Below are 17,008 nucleotides of genomic sequence, written 5' to 3' on the forward strand. Positions count from 1 at the left end.
TAGTCTCATTTTTACTCATTTTAAGCCGCCGTGTAGCACAAACTGGAGTTTTGTATAAAACCAAGCGCAGCACAAATTACGCGACTGAAGACACGCGACTCACAACGCGTCTGTCTGCACCCTTTGATTCATATCTGACGAATGTAATGAAACCTTATATTGATATTTTGAAGAATTTACAGGCGTTTAGACAGTGAGAGACAAATAAATTTCAGCCTTGTAAAGTCAAGATTGGTTTTTTGGAATCTTTTTGTATTTTTTATTTCAATTCCAAATTTTTACTTTTACGGTCATCCCGTAAAACCGTATTGAAATTACAAACTGAAATATAGATGCACAGAAAAAACAGAAAAATAAGACCATCACTGGGAATCGAACCGGTTCGGTAATCCGTACCGCGCTAGCGGTATAGCACGCGGTACGGATTACCGAGGACCTGGGTTCGATTCCCAGTGATGGTCTTATTTTTCTGTTTTTTCTGTGCATCTATATTTCAGTTTGTAATTTCAAATACTTGTAAAGTCAAGCGTTTCTCAAAAAACGTTTATCGTACGGAACCCAGCCGTCACGTCACGTCCCTACGTTGCCGTGCAAACTTTACTTTTACCCGTAAAAACGCGATCGATCTATTTTTCTTTCTTTTATTATTGAGCAGACATTGGCAAGCCAGTATGCCGTGATGGGTTGTATTTGGTGGTGTTTTTGGTGGTTTTAACTGGCTGAAACTAGTTCGTTTAAGTGTTGGTTAATGGTTTGCGGTTAGTATAATATTATTTTGAATGATGATAGTGATTTTGTATCTATAGACATCGGTTGAAATCTTCAATGTCCTTTGTACTTATAGTTTTTCGGCTAAAGGTGTCTAAAAATATTTAGCGAATTATTAAAAAAAAAGTGCTGTGCCTTTATGTATGGCGCTCTGCTCGGGTGGCTAAACATCTCGTGTCATATGGCTTGTTTTAGCCCCTTGTTGAACAATCTACTATTATTGTTTCGCCATGTCTGTCTGTTCGCTGTCCGTCCGTCCGCGGCTTTGCTCAGAGACTATCAGTGCTACAAAAAAGTGCACGGATAGTACCAAAAAAATTTTTTTTGAGGGATTTCCCATAGATAGACGTAAAGGGGCGGTGTTTTTTTTTCTCATCTAACTCTCTATAGTGTGGAGTATCGTTGGATAGGATTTTTAAAATCATTGGTTGGTTTTATCATTACTACAAAACAAAATGGTCCAGTTTATTGGAACAAAACAATAGGAAGTGAGCAGTGTACTCAGGAATTAAGCGAGTGACACCGAGTTTGCTTAACAATCAACCCATTTCATCTCCAGTGTAAGGTGTCCATGAATTTCAAATTACTTGGACTGCAATGCGATAGCCGCCATATTGTTTCTTGCCATTTTGAACTTATTTGTAGTGAAGTAATTAAGTAATCCTACTGTATTGAAAATAAGAATTCTTGTGCAATACTTTTAGTAGTCCTGATGTTTCTCAATATAGAACGAATTACCTACATATAAAAAAATAGAATATTTTGTCGAGTATTTTTTTGTAATTTGAATTTAATTTGATTTTGTATTGTTTTTTTTTATAAAGTGTTTTATATTAGAAAAATAGAGTTATAATTTAATAGTAATAGAGCGGGTTTGCGTAAACCTACTATATCCTACTTCCTACTAATATTATAAATGTGAAAGTTTGTGAGTGAGTGAGTGAGTGAGTGAGTATGTTTGTTACTTTTTCACGCTTAAACGGCTGGACGGATTTGGATGAAATTTGGCGGAAAGTTAGTTTATAACCTGGATTAAAACATAGGATACTTTTTATCCCGATATTCCCACGGGATAGGGATAAAATCTTGAAATAACAACCGCTAGACTTAGAGTCATGAAATTTGGTATGTAGGTAGTTGGACGTCTGGAATAAAACATAGGCGACTTTTTGACCCGATATTCCCACGGGATACCTAGGTATAAAATCTTGAAATAACAACCGCTGGGCTTTGAGCCATGAAATTTAGTATGTAGGTAGCTGGACCTCTGGAATAACACATAGGCTACTTTTTATTCCGATATTCCCACGGGATAGGGATAATATCTTGAAATAACAACCGCTGGGATTAGAGTCATGAAATTTAGTATGTAGGTAGCTGGACATCTGGAATAACACTTAAGTGACTTTTTGACCCGATATTCCCACGGGATAACTAGGGATAAAATCTCGAAATAACAACCACTGGGCTTAGAGCCATGAAATTTGGTATGTAGGTAGCTGAACCTCTGGAATAACACATAGGCTACTTTTTATTCCGATATTCCCACGGGATAGGGATAAAATCCTGAAATAATAACCGCTGGGCTTAGAGGCATTAAATTTGGTATGTAGGTAGCCGGACGTCTGGAATAACACATACGCTACTTTTTATCCCGATATTTCCTCGGGATAGTTATGTAACTAAGGGACCCCATACATCCGTGTATTATTATTATTATTATTTTGTAATTTTTTCTTTAATTGTATACTTACTGTAGTTTTTAAGTATATTATTTGTAATTATTTTATTTTGAAAAAATGACTTTCTGCCAAAGCTTCTTCTTGGCAATGATGGTCTTTCCGAAATCGCTGGTATTTTAAAAAATGACGTTTAAAAGTGCCCATTGCGGCCTATTTACTGAATAAATGATTTGAATTTGAATTTGGATTGGGATTTTTTTTTTAACTTTAGCACTGGGTTTAGAGTCTTGAATTTTGTACAGTTATTCACAACACAACCTCAATGAAGACCACGATATCAATTTTGGAAATTTCCAGGAGAATTTTGTAAAATCCCGAAAATTTCAATTGCAACTACCAGACCGAATAGTTTACGCGTGCGAAGCCGCGGGTAAAAGCTAGTTTAATTATAAATACGAAAGTTCGTGAGTACCTATACATGTGCGTGTGCGTGCTTATTGCTCCATTCATATTCTTTGTTCCACTTGCATTTTTGGAGTGATTTGAGGAAAACTACATAATGTGAGTCAAACATAAATAGAAATAGAAATATTTCTTATTCGCACTTCGCAAATTACATTGTTTTTGTGTTTATACCTATTATACATTTTTTGTCTGTACTGTGATTTATGGTGTGCAATAAAGAATATTTGTATTGTAGTGTATTGTACATACAACACAAAATAAAAACAAGTATTAAGTAGGTATTTGCAAAATCGCGAAGCCGTCTCAGCTCAGCATAAAATAAAGATCCGTATCGCCGTCCAATTGCTATTATAAGATTAAACGCAAAATCCAGAAAAAACACGTTTCTTGCATAGACATAGGTACTCATAGAAGCGACAATAGACGTAACTATCAAAGTTTTCTAATCAATGCTCTTGTGGACCTCACGAAACTAGCATCAATTAACTTGCCACAGAAATCTTAATTTCAACAACCCTTTTTTCAGAGCCTACCTAGGGGAGACCGAGGAGAGTAGTGACAATGTCGATTTTTTGTAGAGCTCGCAATAGCGCACGTTTTTTTAGCTCAAGACTTGCTATTGCAAGCTCGCCAGAAGTTAATAAGTTTCCAAAAATCGACGTTGTCACTACTCTCCTCGGTCTCCCCTACTTCTCTTTCGCTAGCATAATGTCTTCTGTCGCGGACATGTGTTTATGCCTATGTACATTTTTAGATCTGTAGTTAAAATGAATAATATGGAATAAAATCCATCTTTTTCACATGGCGACCGTGTCTGGACAACGTTCAGTCTGATGAAATAATTCAACAACTACTAAAACGTAAAATTATATTGACTGACACGACTGACTCTCCTGACGACGTTCAACTATTAATAGGTGCCGATTTTTCAGGTTCTGGTTTGTTCTTGCACGTACTTCACAATGAATGACGTTTTTTACGGTTTTAGAAAGCTTAAAATAATCGAGAATAAAATAAGTGAGACTGTCCGATGTTACAAGCGCGCATGGCCACCCAATCAGAAGTAGAGTCGGAACAAGCAGGTGTTACTTTGATTAAACAACCGAATCGACCACTTCGAGAACATATTAATTGGAGAAACGTTTAATTAGTTAATCAATCGTATTAGCGGAATTGGTAGAGGATTAAACTGGACCCTTCAACTTGAACATGAATCCAGCTATATCGATGATGATTTCGTCAAAGTTGAGGTTAAAAGGCGCTATCGTCTTTCACTATCTCTCTCTACCTTCATCCTATACCTACCGTGTGAAAAGGAGAAGTGGAGTGGAGTCAATTATGATTCGACCTCAGTCAAATAGTGGTCGAATTTCTGTAAATATCATAGACGTAAAAGTATACTTATTTCCCACTTATTTACATACATTTTATTTTATACTAGCCGTTATTCGGTTTCACTATCCCGCGGGAACTGAAATTTCCGGGATAAAAACTATCCTATGTCCTTCCCCGAAATGCAAGCTATCTGTTTACCAATTTTCATCTAAATCAGTTCAGCGGTTTAGACGTGATGAAGTAACCAACAAACAAAGAAACAGAATTACAAACTTTAACATTTATATTATATTATAAATATAAAAAATATGAAATATAATATTCGTGGGACGTAAATAGGTGGAGTTTGTAAGCATCATAAAATTATTCGATCTATTTTCACGAGTCTATTGTTGTTTATGTCATGACTATGTCATGGCCTCAGTCATGGCTATGCGTCTTGGTCATGGTCTGTCATTAATGTCAGACATCCCGAACAAAAACCATGTTACAATTCAAACGTCAGCTTACATCCAAATCAAACGATATTGAAACATTTTTTACAGTATAATAGAGACAATGCAACAAGTATGCTTTGAATAACCATTTCATAACTTTTTATACAACTGTTATACCGATTAATTTGCGTTATCACCAGTGCATTAATTATAGTTGAGGAATTTCATATTTAAGGTTAGTACCTACGCTTTTGCAATCCTTACTAAGGGTTACACATAAACACGATACGATTATAACGTGCTGCCACGCGGCATCATTTCACGATGCGACGTCGTGTCACGGAAATCTACGAAGAATTGCACCGTGATTTTCCACGACACGATGGACACGATGTCGTATCGTGTTTATGTGTAAGGATCCTAATCCTTACTAATATCGTATACACACTACACGCACTTTTAAGAATTCAAGAATACTAATTCGAGATTGAAGTATCACTTCGTTTAAAAATCAACTGGTCTAAGTAGCAAGGCATCAGAAGCAAGCGCGGTAAAAAAAAACAACTCCTCTTAACCTGTTTTCGTTGGAAACTTGAAAACACATAGGTTAGGTTAGGTAAGAGTTATGCCAAGGCGAGGCATCTCAGTCACATGGAATAGGAGCTTTGCTTCCGGCTACACTAGCCCAAACATTGCCCCCCCCCCCCACTTTAAAGCCCAGCTTTACGTTATTTCCCACTTTTTAACAGCGTGCATGCGCAGCGTGTGCTGAAGGCGGTCATTCTCATTTTATCGTGCACCTGTATAATTACCGTACCGCTTTTTTTGTCATGCAAAAGCGACACAACACTGCAACTGAGTGCACATCTAGAAAAAGGACGGCTGCCATTCACATTTATCTGTGCACTCAAACTCAAGTCTAATTATCGTGTCACTAGTGCGTAAAAAAGCGGTACGGTAATTAGACAGGTGCACAATAAAATGAGAATGGCCGACACTTTTCATAGCTTCTTAAATTACGATTTTTTTTAAAGCTAACCAGCCATGGCGAAGATGACAGAAGCCGAGATCTTGGCGAAAATGAAGGTTCTGGAAGACCGCATAAAGGCGCCTTCCATATGGGGCCGAGTGCCTTGCGGCGTCAGATTTGAAGACCTGCAGGATAAGCGGTACGAAGACACTGTGAGGTTATTGAAGAAACATTATCTTCCTGAAGAGGTGAGGAAAGAGGAGCCTTTCCTTAACGAATTAGATTTAAAAAGTTGTGGATGTGTAGTATGTGTGTTATGGAACTAAAATAATTTCTTTGCTCATCCGCGACCTTATGATAACTAAGTTTATGCAAAATATGCATGTTGCCTGTTGTAGGGTAGTGTGGTGGTAGTGATAGATGGGTTTGTGTGATGTGTGTGTGTTCTTACAGTGTGGAGGTGGAGGAAATGCATGAACACACATATTTTGCTTAAACTTAGTTATCATAAGGTCATTGATATGGACCTCCGCAAAGTAACGCCTGATTCAATAAATTGTTTGTTTTGAGTTGAAAGTGTAAAGTACTTAGTATAGCGTTTAAAAAATTGCTTCTTAGGTTACACACCGTATCATACCATGAACGAAATAACATCGTGTCAGGCAAAAATAATATATTATTTGTATTGAAAAGTTTGTCGTGAGGGTTGCGGGAAACTGGTGTATGCAAGTGGTGAGTTCTCGTTCATTGTGGCGGTTAAAGGGCCTTTGTTCAGCAGTGGACGTCTTCCGGCTGATGACGATGATTGTAAAGTATAGTATATATAATAGTTTCATTATACGAATTACAGCGTAGATATAATCTATAACTGCTAGAACCATTTTTTTCGCTATGCAGCATTTTGGTTGAACAAAGAACCTATATTCCCTCTATCCGGTTCCAAGTGCAAAAATAAGCTCCTCTTGCATCTGCTTCAGACATTGAACACTTAATTAGCGAGCTGACAGAGAGGGAAGATGAATTTTTAAAATTTAATTTAGTTAATTAAGATATTCTGCGTCACGGGGAAACTGACCGGAAAACAATCGCGAGCCCGGGATGCGGAGAGGTGCGGCTGCACTGTTAGCGATTTGTTTAGTCGAGTAAAGATTGTGTATGTTGATGTATACATTGTTTTTAACCCGCGACGCAAAAAGATGGGTGTTATAAGTCTAAATTTCAAACTTGTTTAAGCTTTCAAACGGAGGAACTGATTTTGATACGGTATTTTTGAAATAGAAAGCTAGTTTAAGCGAGGTGGTTTTTTATAAGCAGATAATAATATGGTTATGTACAAAGTTTCGTTGAAATCGGTTTAGCTGTTTTTAGATTTTGCAATGCCAATGTCGGGGGTTTCATCTTTTATTAAGTTGGTTAGATATTAAAAAAAACCATGGTTAGCTTAGTCGTTTGACCTAAATTCTTAAACTTCAAACTTCTTTATTTGCACAGAATTGAAACAAGATAGAAGAAGAAAGCTTACTTTATTGTATTTCAATCCAATTTATTAAAAGTGTAAACAAAGACGCCATCTATCCGACCACAGACATTCAATGATGTGAAAACCTAGAACCTATTGCAAAATAATTAATCTATGCAGTAAATCGATTAATTTATTAATTGAATAGATCAAAGTATTTTTGTCTATTTTTTTTAATTTTAATGAAAGTAAATAAAAATCGCTTATTTATCCGATTTTTAAAATGTCAAATTTTCCACCATCTCTACGCTAGTCTATGGTACTACAGATAATACACATGTTTCAATCAAGAAATAACGTCAGATTTTGACGAAGACTTCAAATGAAAAATAAATATTGAAATCAAGTGAATTTTGGTGAAAACAAATGATTAGTCATCTAGTTAAAAGACACGAATCATAGATAAATGTGTTATTGATTCGATCCAGTGAGTGTTTATACAAGAATTTTGATGAAATTGGTTTGTTTACACTTTTAATAAATTGGATAGGCATAACGTATAGAGCCAGACGACGATGTATTAGGCAAAATTTGGTCATCGGACAAGTATCCGGTGCATGTGCACAAGTTCATTATGAGCCATATATAATAACACTGCAGCTCGGTAAAAAAAACGCTCCGTTGTCCGATAAAAACAATGGACGCATACAAATGATTTTTATAGATGGAAGAATTAAAAAATAGGTTCTTTAGTTTGAAAGTGTAACCAAACAAACAAAGCCTGAGGCCTGTTGCTGATATTTATTATTCTGTATTGTAGTTCTGTATTGTAGTCCTGTATCAGTGTTGACGAAGCTTGTCACGGATTATGATATCTATTTATTGTTCTTATGAATAAATATTAATTACTCAACTAAAAAAATGTTTAATATTTCAAAAACGACTAAACTTCATCACAATATCATCAAAATATTATCTGAGAACCATCGCTAGAAAAATTGATTTCAAATAAAAAAAAACCGCATTCAAATTGGTCCACCGTCTTTTTTTCTTTGTGATATTACTGTAGCTTTAGATAAATAAACACATAATCGCTACAACTGGCACAGCCGCCAATTCTCTTAAGAATACTCGACAAATCTTTGAGATTCTTTTTTTAATAAACCTCTTTTGGAGTTTATCCAAAGGACATAGCTTTTCAATTCCCATCCAATTTCCCAAGTTTCGTTTCAACTGGATAATTAGATTAATTCTACGGGATGGCTTCTTGGTCAGCCGCCTTTAGGATGGAGGACTAACGTTATAGTTCCTATAATGGAACTATTGCAATTCCTTTTACGCTTTTATTCCTTTACAAGTTCCTTCCTCACTCGAAAGGCTCTAGTGCGAAAAAATGCAGTAAAGAACTATTTATAAACAATTATTTTGCTCACCCACAACCATCGTAAGCTACGTCTATGCGACGAATGTGTGTTCATGCAGCTTCTACACACAACTGTCACCACCAGCGTAAAAGTTCGAATAGCGTCAGAATAGTGTAGTGGTAGAGACCGATTAACAAGAGCTGGCACGAATGGATTGAATGAGTGAATGAAAGTATCTGTGTTACCTATTTGAATACACTTCACACAAATGTGAAAATGTCATGTATCTGTCATTTTCTTACAAAAATGTCGAAGTGACATTGCTTTCGTTCGATCCATTTGTGCCAGTTATTGTGAATGGACCTGTAATAATAGTTGGGCTTGTGTGATGTGTGTGTGGTCTTACAGTGGAGGTGGAAGAGCTGTATGAAGATTTGTTGCATAGATGTAGCTATCGCAAGGTCGCGGGTGAACAAAGTAATAGTTTAAGGTCACAGGTCATTAGATCCAGCCGGCACCCGATCAGCACCGGTGCCATTAATCCGGGCACTCACCAGCGAACTGTAAATGTAACCGTTGCACGTTGCAGTTACCAAAAATCATAGTGTATACGCCGATGACGGCCAGTGCCTCTAGTGTGGCGTTTTCACAAAACATTCCTTTACTATTCGAAGACGACGTGCGGTGTCGTCGCCCGTTTTCGTTACGATACGCGGACGAAACAGTTTACGTAGCAAACCTACACTCCCAAAAGTTGTTGCGCAAACTTTCCGCTAGCTTTGTCCGTGTTTCCATACAAATTGAGATTTTAACGCGAACGCGATCGAGACGTATTTTGTAAACGGGAAATACACTAAGCATACAGGTACTCATTGCGTAACTGTCCTAAAAACATAGTGTGCACGTGGTTCGTAAGCCTGCCACAAGCAGAACACGTGTGGCTCGCAGTGAGCCGACGAGTGTCGGTCTCTAGAACCTCGTTACTGTATCTGTTACAGGCTTGATGAGTATTCTCGGTGAGGGCGCTCGATGGATGTCACGAGTGAAGATCGTTTCACGCGTACACACTAGAACCTCGTAACGTATATGTTCGGTTACAGTTACAGCTTGCTAGTGAGTACCCGGCAACGCCACGTTGACAACGTGGGTTAGTGTCTATAAGCTCAGATCTCGATTCGACACGACTAAATCGTGATTGGATTTCGCGTGGACCACAAATTTCCGAGTAGTCAGAAGTAGAAGTCTGAAGGGTGGGCAGCAAGCTATCACTGAGTGGTTCACTGGCCGTCCGCGCATGGCAACCTCGCGAGTGAGGCAATCCGGTGACCGGAGTTGATGTAGTGAGCGCAAATCCATTTAAAGAAAACTAACCGCTCGCGGCGAGGCGGTGCGGTTTGGGTGCCAGGTGGCTCTAATGAGCTGTGACCTTTATAGTTAATTTCAAACTGTATTTTTAGATAACATACAGATCAGTAAAGATAGCAGACGACAAGGAAGGAACGGATGAATTCACCCATAACTTGAGGATATGGATGAAAGACAAAATGTCCATAGCGGCGGTGAAGGAGGGCACAGACAAGCTGGTGGGCTGCCTCATCATGAGGATACAGGAGAAACGTATGTATTAATCATCAGAATCATCCTCAGAATACGAGTACATAAGGTCAGTTTTAGACTAGCCTTAGATTTTATTCTGCGCGTATACTCGTACTTACGATCGTTTTTGGCGTACCTATGTGCTTACACGCGTTCTAAATAAAATTAAAGCAGAATCTATGACTGCCATTACAGCCATTAGTAATACGTAAGTTGTTTTGCACGAGCTATGCGGTGAAGGAAAACATCGGGAGGAAACCTGGACAAACCTGCGAAGCAATTCAATGGTTTATGTGAAGTTCCCAATCCGCACTGGGCCCGCGTGGGAACTAGGGCCCAAGTCCTCTTGTTCTGAGAGGAGGCCTATGCCCAGCAGTGGGACGTATATAGGCTGGGATGATGATGATGAATCGGTTATGCAATTTTTTTGAGACTGGTTTATATGCACATTCTCTTTTTCTCAAGTCGTAGCCTTTTTCGAGCGTATATTATTATGTATAATGTATGTATGTATGGGTATGTATGTCCATTTCTTTGGTCCTCGCTGCAGCCTAAACGGCTACACGGATTTTAACATATGAGGTATCGTTGGATTCGTCATAACTGTCGGAGTGACATAGGCTATATTTATAATATTTCAATATGGTGTCTGGGAAAAAAAATATGGCGGAGGAATGAAAAAAAAAATATTGTACCTAATTATTTGTATGTTTGTTACTTTTATACCCGTTTTATATTTAATTATTGGAAACTAATTAACCTGTGGAAAATTTATTGGTCAATGTTAGATGTAATTGTTTATTATGTAAGTTAAGTGGTACCGTTTGTGCCCGAACACATAAATAAATAAACCACACCTGTAGTACGCGCGTACACGGTCTTCCAATAACCTAACCAACAACAAGTTGGAAAACCCACGACTTTGTCACTTCAAAGTTCATCTCAAAAACGGCTGAACCGATTTTGATAAAACATGTCAAAACCTGCTTTTAAATAAAAAAAACCGCATTCTAATCGGTCCGCCCGTTTAAGAGCTACGGTGCCACAGACAGACAGACAGACACACAGGCACACATAGCGGTCAAACTTATAACATCCCCCTTTTTGCGTCGAGGGTTAAAAAAAGAAGCTTGATAATTTATTGAATCAGGCGTTACTTTGCGGAGGTCCATATCAATGAACTAAAATAATTTCCTTGCTCACCCGCGACCTTACGATAGCTAAGCTTATGCAATATGCGTGTTCATGCAGTTCCTCCACCTCCACACTGTAAGAACACACACAAATCACACAAACCCATCTATCACCACCACCACACTACACTGACGCGTTTCGAACTCAAACAGAGCTCATCTTCTTTGAAGATCGAACTCAAACAGAGCTCATCTTCTTTGAAGATCGAACTCAAACAGAGCTCATCTTCTTTGAAGATGAGCTCTGTTTGAGTTCGAAACGCGTCAGTGTAGTGTGGTGGTGGTGATAGATGGGTTTGTGTGATTTGTGTGTTCTTACAGTGTGGAGGTGGAGGAACTGCATGAACACGCATATTTTGCATAAGCTTAGCTATCGTAAGGTCGCGGGTGAGCAAGGAAATTATTTTAGTTCATTAGAAGCTTGATAATCCAACTTTTTGTCTATTTGTTCAAGCGTTGCCAAACGTTGTTAAACGCCCAAATTTAACTGACCGTGCGGCCATTTCTCTTTCACCTCTCTTCACACTTAAATCTCCGTGGCGAGGATAAATCAATCGTTCCACATACCTCGCACAATGCGCGCTGTAACCTTGCCCTTATGTAGGTCAGTGCCACGGACTCACTATACAGATAGACTGACTATCTACGTCAACCTAATTTTTAGAACCTCAGGTTTTGCCACACTTTTTAAACAACTTTTAGCCAAGGTTCTCAATCCGACTGTATTTATACAATTTAACACCTGTATTGGAGCGAGCCACGTGAATACTCTTGGTATAAGTCATGAGCAACGTCATGTTTTACATTTATGTGAAAGTTTTTTTGATATGCGTTTTTATAACAGTGTGCTGAACTCTATGACCGACCAGTGTGCTCGCTCATTAATAAGGAGACTAAAGGTGGTCGCAGACATAATCGCTTGGCATTGGAACGGCACCGCCTCGCCTCATCGGCTTGCCGTCAACCAGGAGTCAACCATACGTAAGCTCGTAACAGCGCGGCAGCGAGGCTACTCCGAAATTCGAAAATCGAAGTTCGTGTCGTTCCGTCCCTCTGACACTTATATTATTTAATTCGAGGGTGAGTGGGACGGTACGATACGAACTTCGATTTTCGAATTTCGGAGTAGGCCCTCTGGAGGCTCGAAACTTTCAGGCGACAGCACGCCGTGAGCGATTGGTTGGCGGCTAGCGGTCAACGTCGCTAGTCGGCGATGAAGATGAAAATTATAGTCATTCTCCTCTTAGGGTCGGCATTACTGCGCGGAAATAAAGCATTTTGATCGCCTTATCCACAAATTCAAGATCGCTCAGCGAGCTATGGCGAGGGCAATGCTAGGGGTTTCTTTCAAGAATAAAATCCGAAATCACATTTTCCGAACGAAAGTCACCGACGTTGCTCCGAGAATTAGTTCGCTGAAGTGAGACTACGGGCGGGAAAACATAGTGTAGGGCGGCCTGAGGCACGGTGGACGGACGACCTTAAGAGGGTCACTGGCGGCGGATGGATGCGAGAGGCCGAAGACAGAGTGTTGTGGCGCGCCATGGAAGAGGCCTATGTCCGGCAGTGGACTGCTGTAGGCTGATTATGATGATGATGATCGCCTTAAGTCGGGATATTTTCATACTACCCTTAGAGCAATTTCGCATTACGTCCGTCCGAATCCACAAAAATAAGTTCCAGAGTATTCGTAGAACTGGCAAAATTGGATGACGGAAATCGGATCTAGTGTGCAAATTACCATGCAAATAGTTCTATGACTACCCCGGACCATTTTTACATGGATTTCGATCGGATGTACTAGTGTACAGCCGTTCTTAGGCACTTAGGTAGATATTTGCATTGTCTACCCCGACGATAAATCTGTGGCTAGTCCACTAAATGCGGGAAACTTTTCCCGCAGAGGGAATTTTTTTCCACTTTCGGACGTTCTAATGTGATGATGAAACAACCCGAAAGATTACATATTTATTTTTTCTCTGTCCGCTTTTCCCACAGCTGGGCAGACTAGAGGTTGAGTGCCAATCATTCTTCTAATTGCCCAAGCGAGTGCGAAGCGCGAGCGAAGCTTCTCCGTTTCAGCTTTGGCAAAATGCTTTCGTATGTCTGGTTGGCTATTCTCCTCTACAGATCACGATCACACACGATGATCTACACACAACTTTATTCCCGAGGTAATAACAGAATGTTTAGATCATTTTGAGCACCACGACTATTCAACAACTTTTCTGTTGAAAATACAAACTGAAATATAGATGCACAGAAAAAAACAGAAAAATAAGACCATCACTGGGAATCGAACCCAGGTCCTCGGTAATCCGTACCGCGTGCTATACGCTACACCACTGATGGTCAACAGTACCGACACGAATTTCCCCTATGCACCTCATATCTCAGCTTGTTTGTTTCTTACTTAGTCACTTAAGCAGTGGCGCTAGCGACATCTATGCCGTAGCCCTCATCGAGAAACTACTACACTACTTAGATACTTTTTTTTTGGAATTGAAATAAAAAATACAAAAGATTCCAAAAAACCAATCTTAACTTTTCTGTTGCTGACTATACTTAATATTGACCAACCTCTAGCAATAACCCCCATTTGACAACTTAACGAAAATAACTAGGGCAGAATAATAATCCAGCGTTTCCAATAGCGTTTGCGCCTTATTCCATAATAGAAACCGAGTTAACGAATAATTTACATAAATTTAAAATAATTCTCCAACAATTTGTGCGAAATTAAATTTCTTTCGATCGAAAACTGAATTAAGTCGCGCCACATCTGTCGGGTTGCTCCGTCTTGAAATATAAATTACTTACTTCTGAAGATACGTGAAAAGGGATTTGGGAAGAACACGAGGCTCTTTGGCTCTCTCCTGCGGCGGTGAGATGGTTCGAATTGATCTGGTTAAGTCTTTAGGCTCCATTTCCACCAGAGATGTGCGAGGATGTGTTTGGAGAATGTGTTTTTCATGAACCAATAGAAACTCTTCATTTACCTCGCCTCGTGCCGCTCGGCTGTTTCCACTATAAATGCTGTGCGAGAATAGGTAATTGAAGCGTTTCTATTGGTAAGTGAAAAACAGATTTCTCGGAAGACATTCTCGCATATCTTTGGTGGAAACGCAACCTATTACTTACTATTTTTATTTTATGTTTGATCTTGCTCGCTAATCCTACCGTGAGCAGTGCTTGCACCGTTTGTGTTTCGGCGTGGAGAGTAAGAAAGCCGGTGAAATTACTGGCACTTGAGGTATTCTATCTTAGGCCTCTAGGTTGGCAACGCATCTGCAATACCCCTGGTGTTGTAGATGTTTATGGGCGGTGGTGATCTATTACCATCAAGAGACCGACTTGCTCGTTTGCCTTCCTGTCGTATATAAAAGAAATTTGAACACCTTAATGTAATGAGCGGCAATATTCTGGCCCTCAAATGTATGCAATAAAGCTAATTTTGTATTTAGAGTGGGTTAAATTTTGTGCCGCTGAGTATAGTTGAAATAATACCTTGTAAAGCATGGCGGACAGAAGTTATGCATATTATGGATGTTATTCAGATTTGTCCAGTCGTTTTAGCGTGAAGGAGTAACGAAAACGCACGCATGTATTCACATTCTGTCATATTTCATAAATAAGGATTCATATAAAACATTATGTATACTTGTGACTAAGGTGACTAAGGTAACGAGAGTAAATAAAAATATTTTAGTTAGAACATCAACTCGTCGCAACATCGTCAAGGCGGGAGCGCCGAAGTTCGCATACTCTTCGCAAGTCATACCGTAATTTTTGTCCGAATCATCGTTTGTCATAATTTTTTCCCCATTGAAATCTTAAAATTTTCTGTTTTTTTAAATGGTCATCCTATAGAATACTATAGGTTAGGTTAGGATGGTTTGATAAAAATTCTGGACAATTATTGGATTCAGAGAAAAAAGAGTTATGACAAACGATCATTCTGACAAACGATAATTCTGGCAAACATTACATTCGGACTTTCGATAAGTATGCGAGCCGATATGGATCCCATCAAGGCAGATCACAAGTTCAAATTGTCTTGCATAACGCCAGAGAAGAATTACACGGGCCCTAAGTAGATTCCCTCACCTCTCCCTACTGATGGGAAACATCACCGTTCCCTACCGGAGTAACCCGGGCCGCACTACTTGGAATCCAATTTACGTACGGGCGGGAGTGGTGCGAGGTATACGCTGTTCGCGTTTTTACCACATTTAAGAAAGAGATAGATACAACGTTCATAGTCCGTGGGGTGTCCGGACATGAATAGCTCCTCCCCGTCTCATCCCGTTGGGTGTCATAGAAGGAGACCAAGGGAAAAATCCAGAAGACGGGCAGCAACGTCTTCTGTGTAGGTACACCATCAGCGTAATACTGCGATTCCCAAGCCGCCTGCCAAGCATGGGGATTATGGCAAAGGAGGGGGAGGCCATAATTCAGCTGTGGACGTCTTCCGGATGATGATGATGATGATGATGATAAGAGCAAGGCTTAGCCAACAAGCGACAAAATGCGTTGCGACTGAACGTTAATTTGGAACAGATACAAAATATCAGTACAACCTTAAGGCATTGCTTATAGGAGCAAAACACTAATATGCTACAACTTAGTGTATGGAGAACAACAATACAATACAATACGAGTAACTCTTTATTGCACACCAACACATAACAAGCAGTACAGAAAACACAGACTTTCTGAGGTAAGCAATGACGGGCTTATCGCTTCAGAGCGATCTCTTCCAGGCAACCTTTACAACAACAACAACAACAACAATGATAGACAGGCTGGATAGGGCTGGATAGGAATGGATAGGGCGGACAGTGAAATTTCATGTTTTAATGATAAGATACTTAACATAATTTTACTAATTAAAGTCCTAGGATTTTTTAAACTGCCCGTGTAAAAATGTTCACTAAACCATGCAAGCAGTGGTTAAATATTAGGTGAAATTACGACACATTTCATGTGCGAGAGCAACTTACATTTGCTCGGTTTATTTTTGAATAGAATAAGCTCTATAGACGTTTCAAAATCACTCAAAACGCAACGAGTAAAAACAAATAAAGCCAAAACGCCCTTGCCCCCAAATTGTGCCCCAACGCGAATCCTAAAGCTGAATCGGAATTCTTTTTACGGTGTGCACTAAAAATTTAGGCTCAAAGCATTCACGGGATCCTCCCCTAATGTTACTACCATCGATACAGTCCAAATCGAGTTTTATTCCGATCCGTACTGTACGCAAATAGATTCCGAATAGTGAGATTTGTCGATTGTTGGAACGAGCGAAATATTTACACGGGCCTTTGGAAGTTTTGGGTTTCGTTAAATTTTGGGATTTCGTGTTACGTTTAAGTGTTTGATGGGAGTTAGTTTGGAGGTAGCAGGTGTGAGGATAAATTAAAGTAGACTTAATTCGCTAGCGGAGGTAGACCTTGATTACCTTTAATGAGTCCGATATTTCGACGCATCTACGAGCGTCACGATCATGAATAGTGAGTATAAAAAATAACTTTGTCGCAGAACTCGTGGAGGTTAGTGTGATAATATTAAACTGGGGCTTACTACAGCTGTCCCGCTCTTCCCCGAAGTGTTGAGAAAGTATAAAGATTAACATAATTTCGACATCTCGCACAAGCTAAACTTTGAGTATTTCTTTAATGTAAGTAATAACATTAAATGAAAAAAAAAGAATGTAAATGACGTGAAAGTTTTATTCAA

At 39.3% G+C, this 17,008-nt stretch overlaps 1 protein-coding gene across 7 annotated transcripts in view; it reads left to right on the plus strand.

Annotated features, from left to right (window-relative positions):
- Positions 1-679: 679 nt before the first annotated feature.
- LOC141440253 (uncharacterized) overlaps positions 680-17,008 on the plus strand; it is a 56,679-nt gene continuing 40,350 nt past the window's right edge. For 6 of the 7 annotated variants that reach the window (XM_074104717.1, XM_074104715.1, XM_074104713.1 and 3 more), the window contains exons 1-3: positions 4,711-4,922; positions 5,722-5,905; positions 9,938-10,097. In XM_074104717.1, the coding sequence (XP_073960818.1) occupies positions 5,732-5,905; positions 9,938-10,097 (334 nt within the window). In that variant the 5' untranslated portion in view covers positions 4,711-4,922; positions 5,722-5,731. Of the gene's footprint in view, positions 759-4,710; positions 4,923-5,721; positions 5,906-9,937; positions 10,098-17,008 lie in introns of those variants that run through there. The other variant, XM_074104716.1, reaches the window with a different exon arrangement.

The sequence above is a fragment of the Choristoneura fumiferana genome, chromosome 22, assembly GCF_025370935.1.
Source record: "Choristoneura fumiferana chromosome 22, NRCan_CFum_1, whole genome shotgun sequence".
In the NCBI taxonomy this organism is placed as follows: Eukaryota; Metazoa; Arthropoda; class Insecta; order Lepidoptera; family Tortricidae; genus Choristoneura; species Choristoneura fumiferana.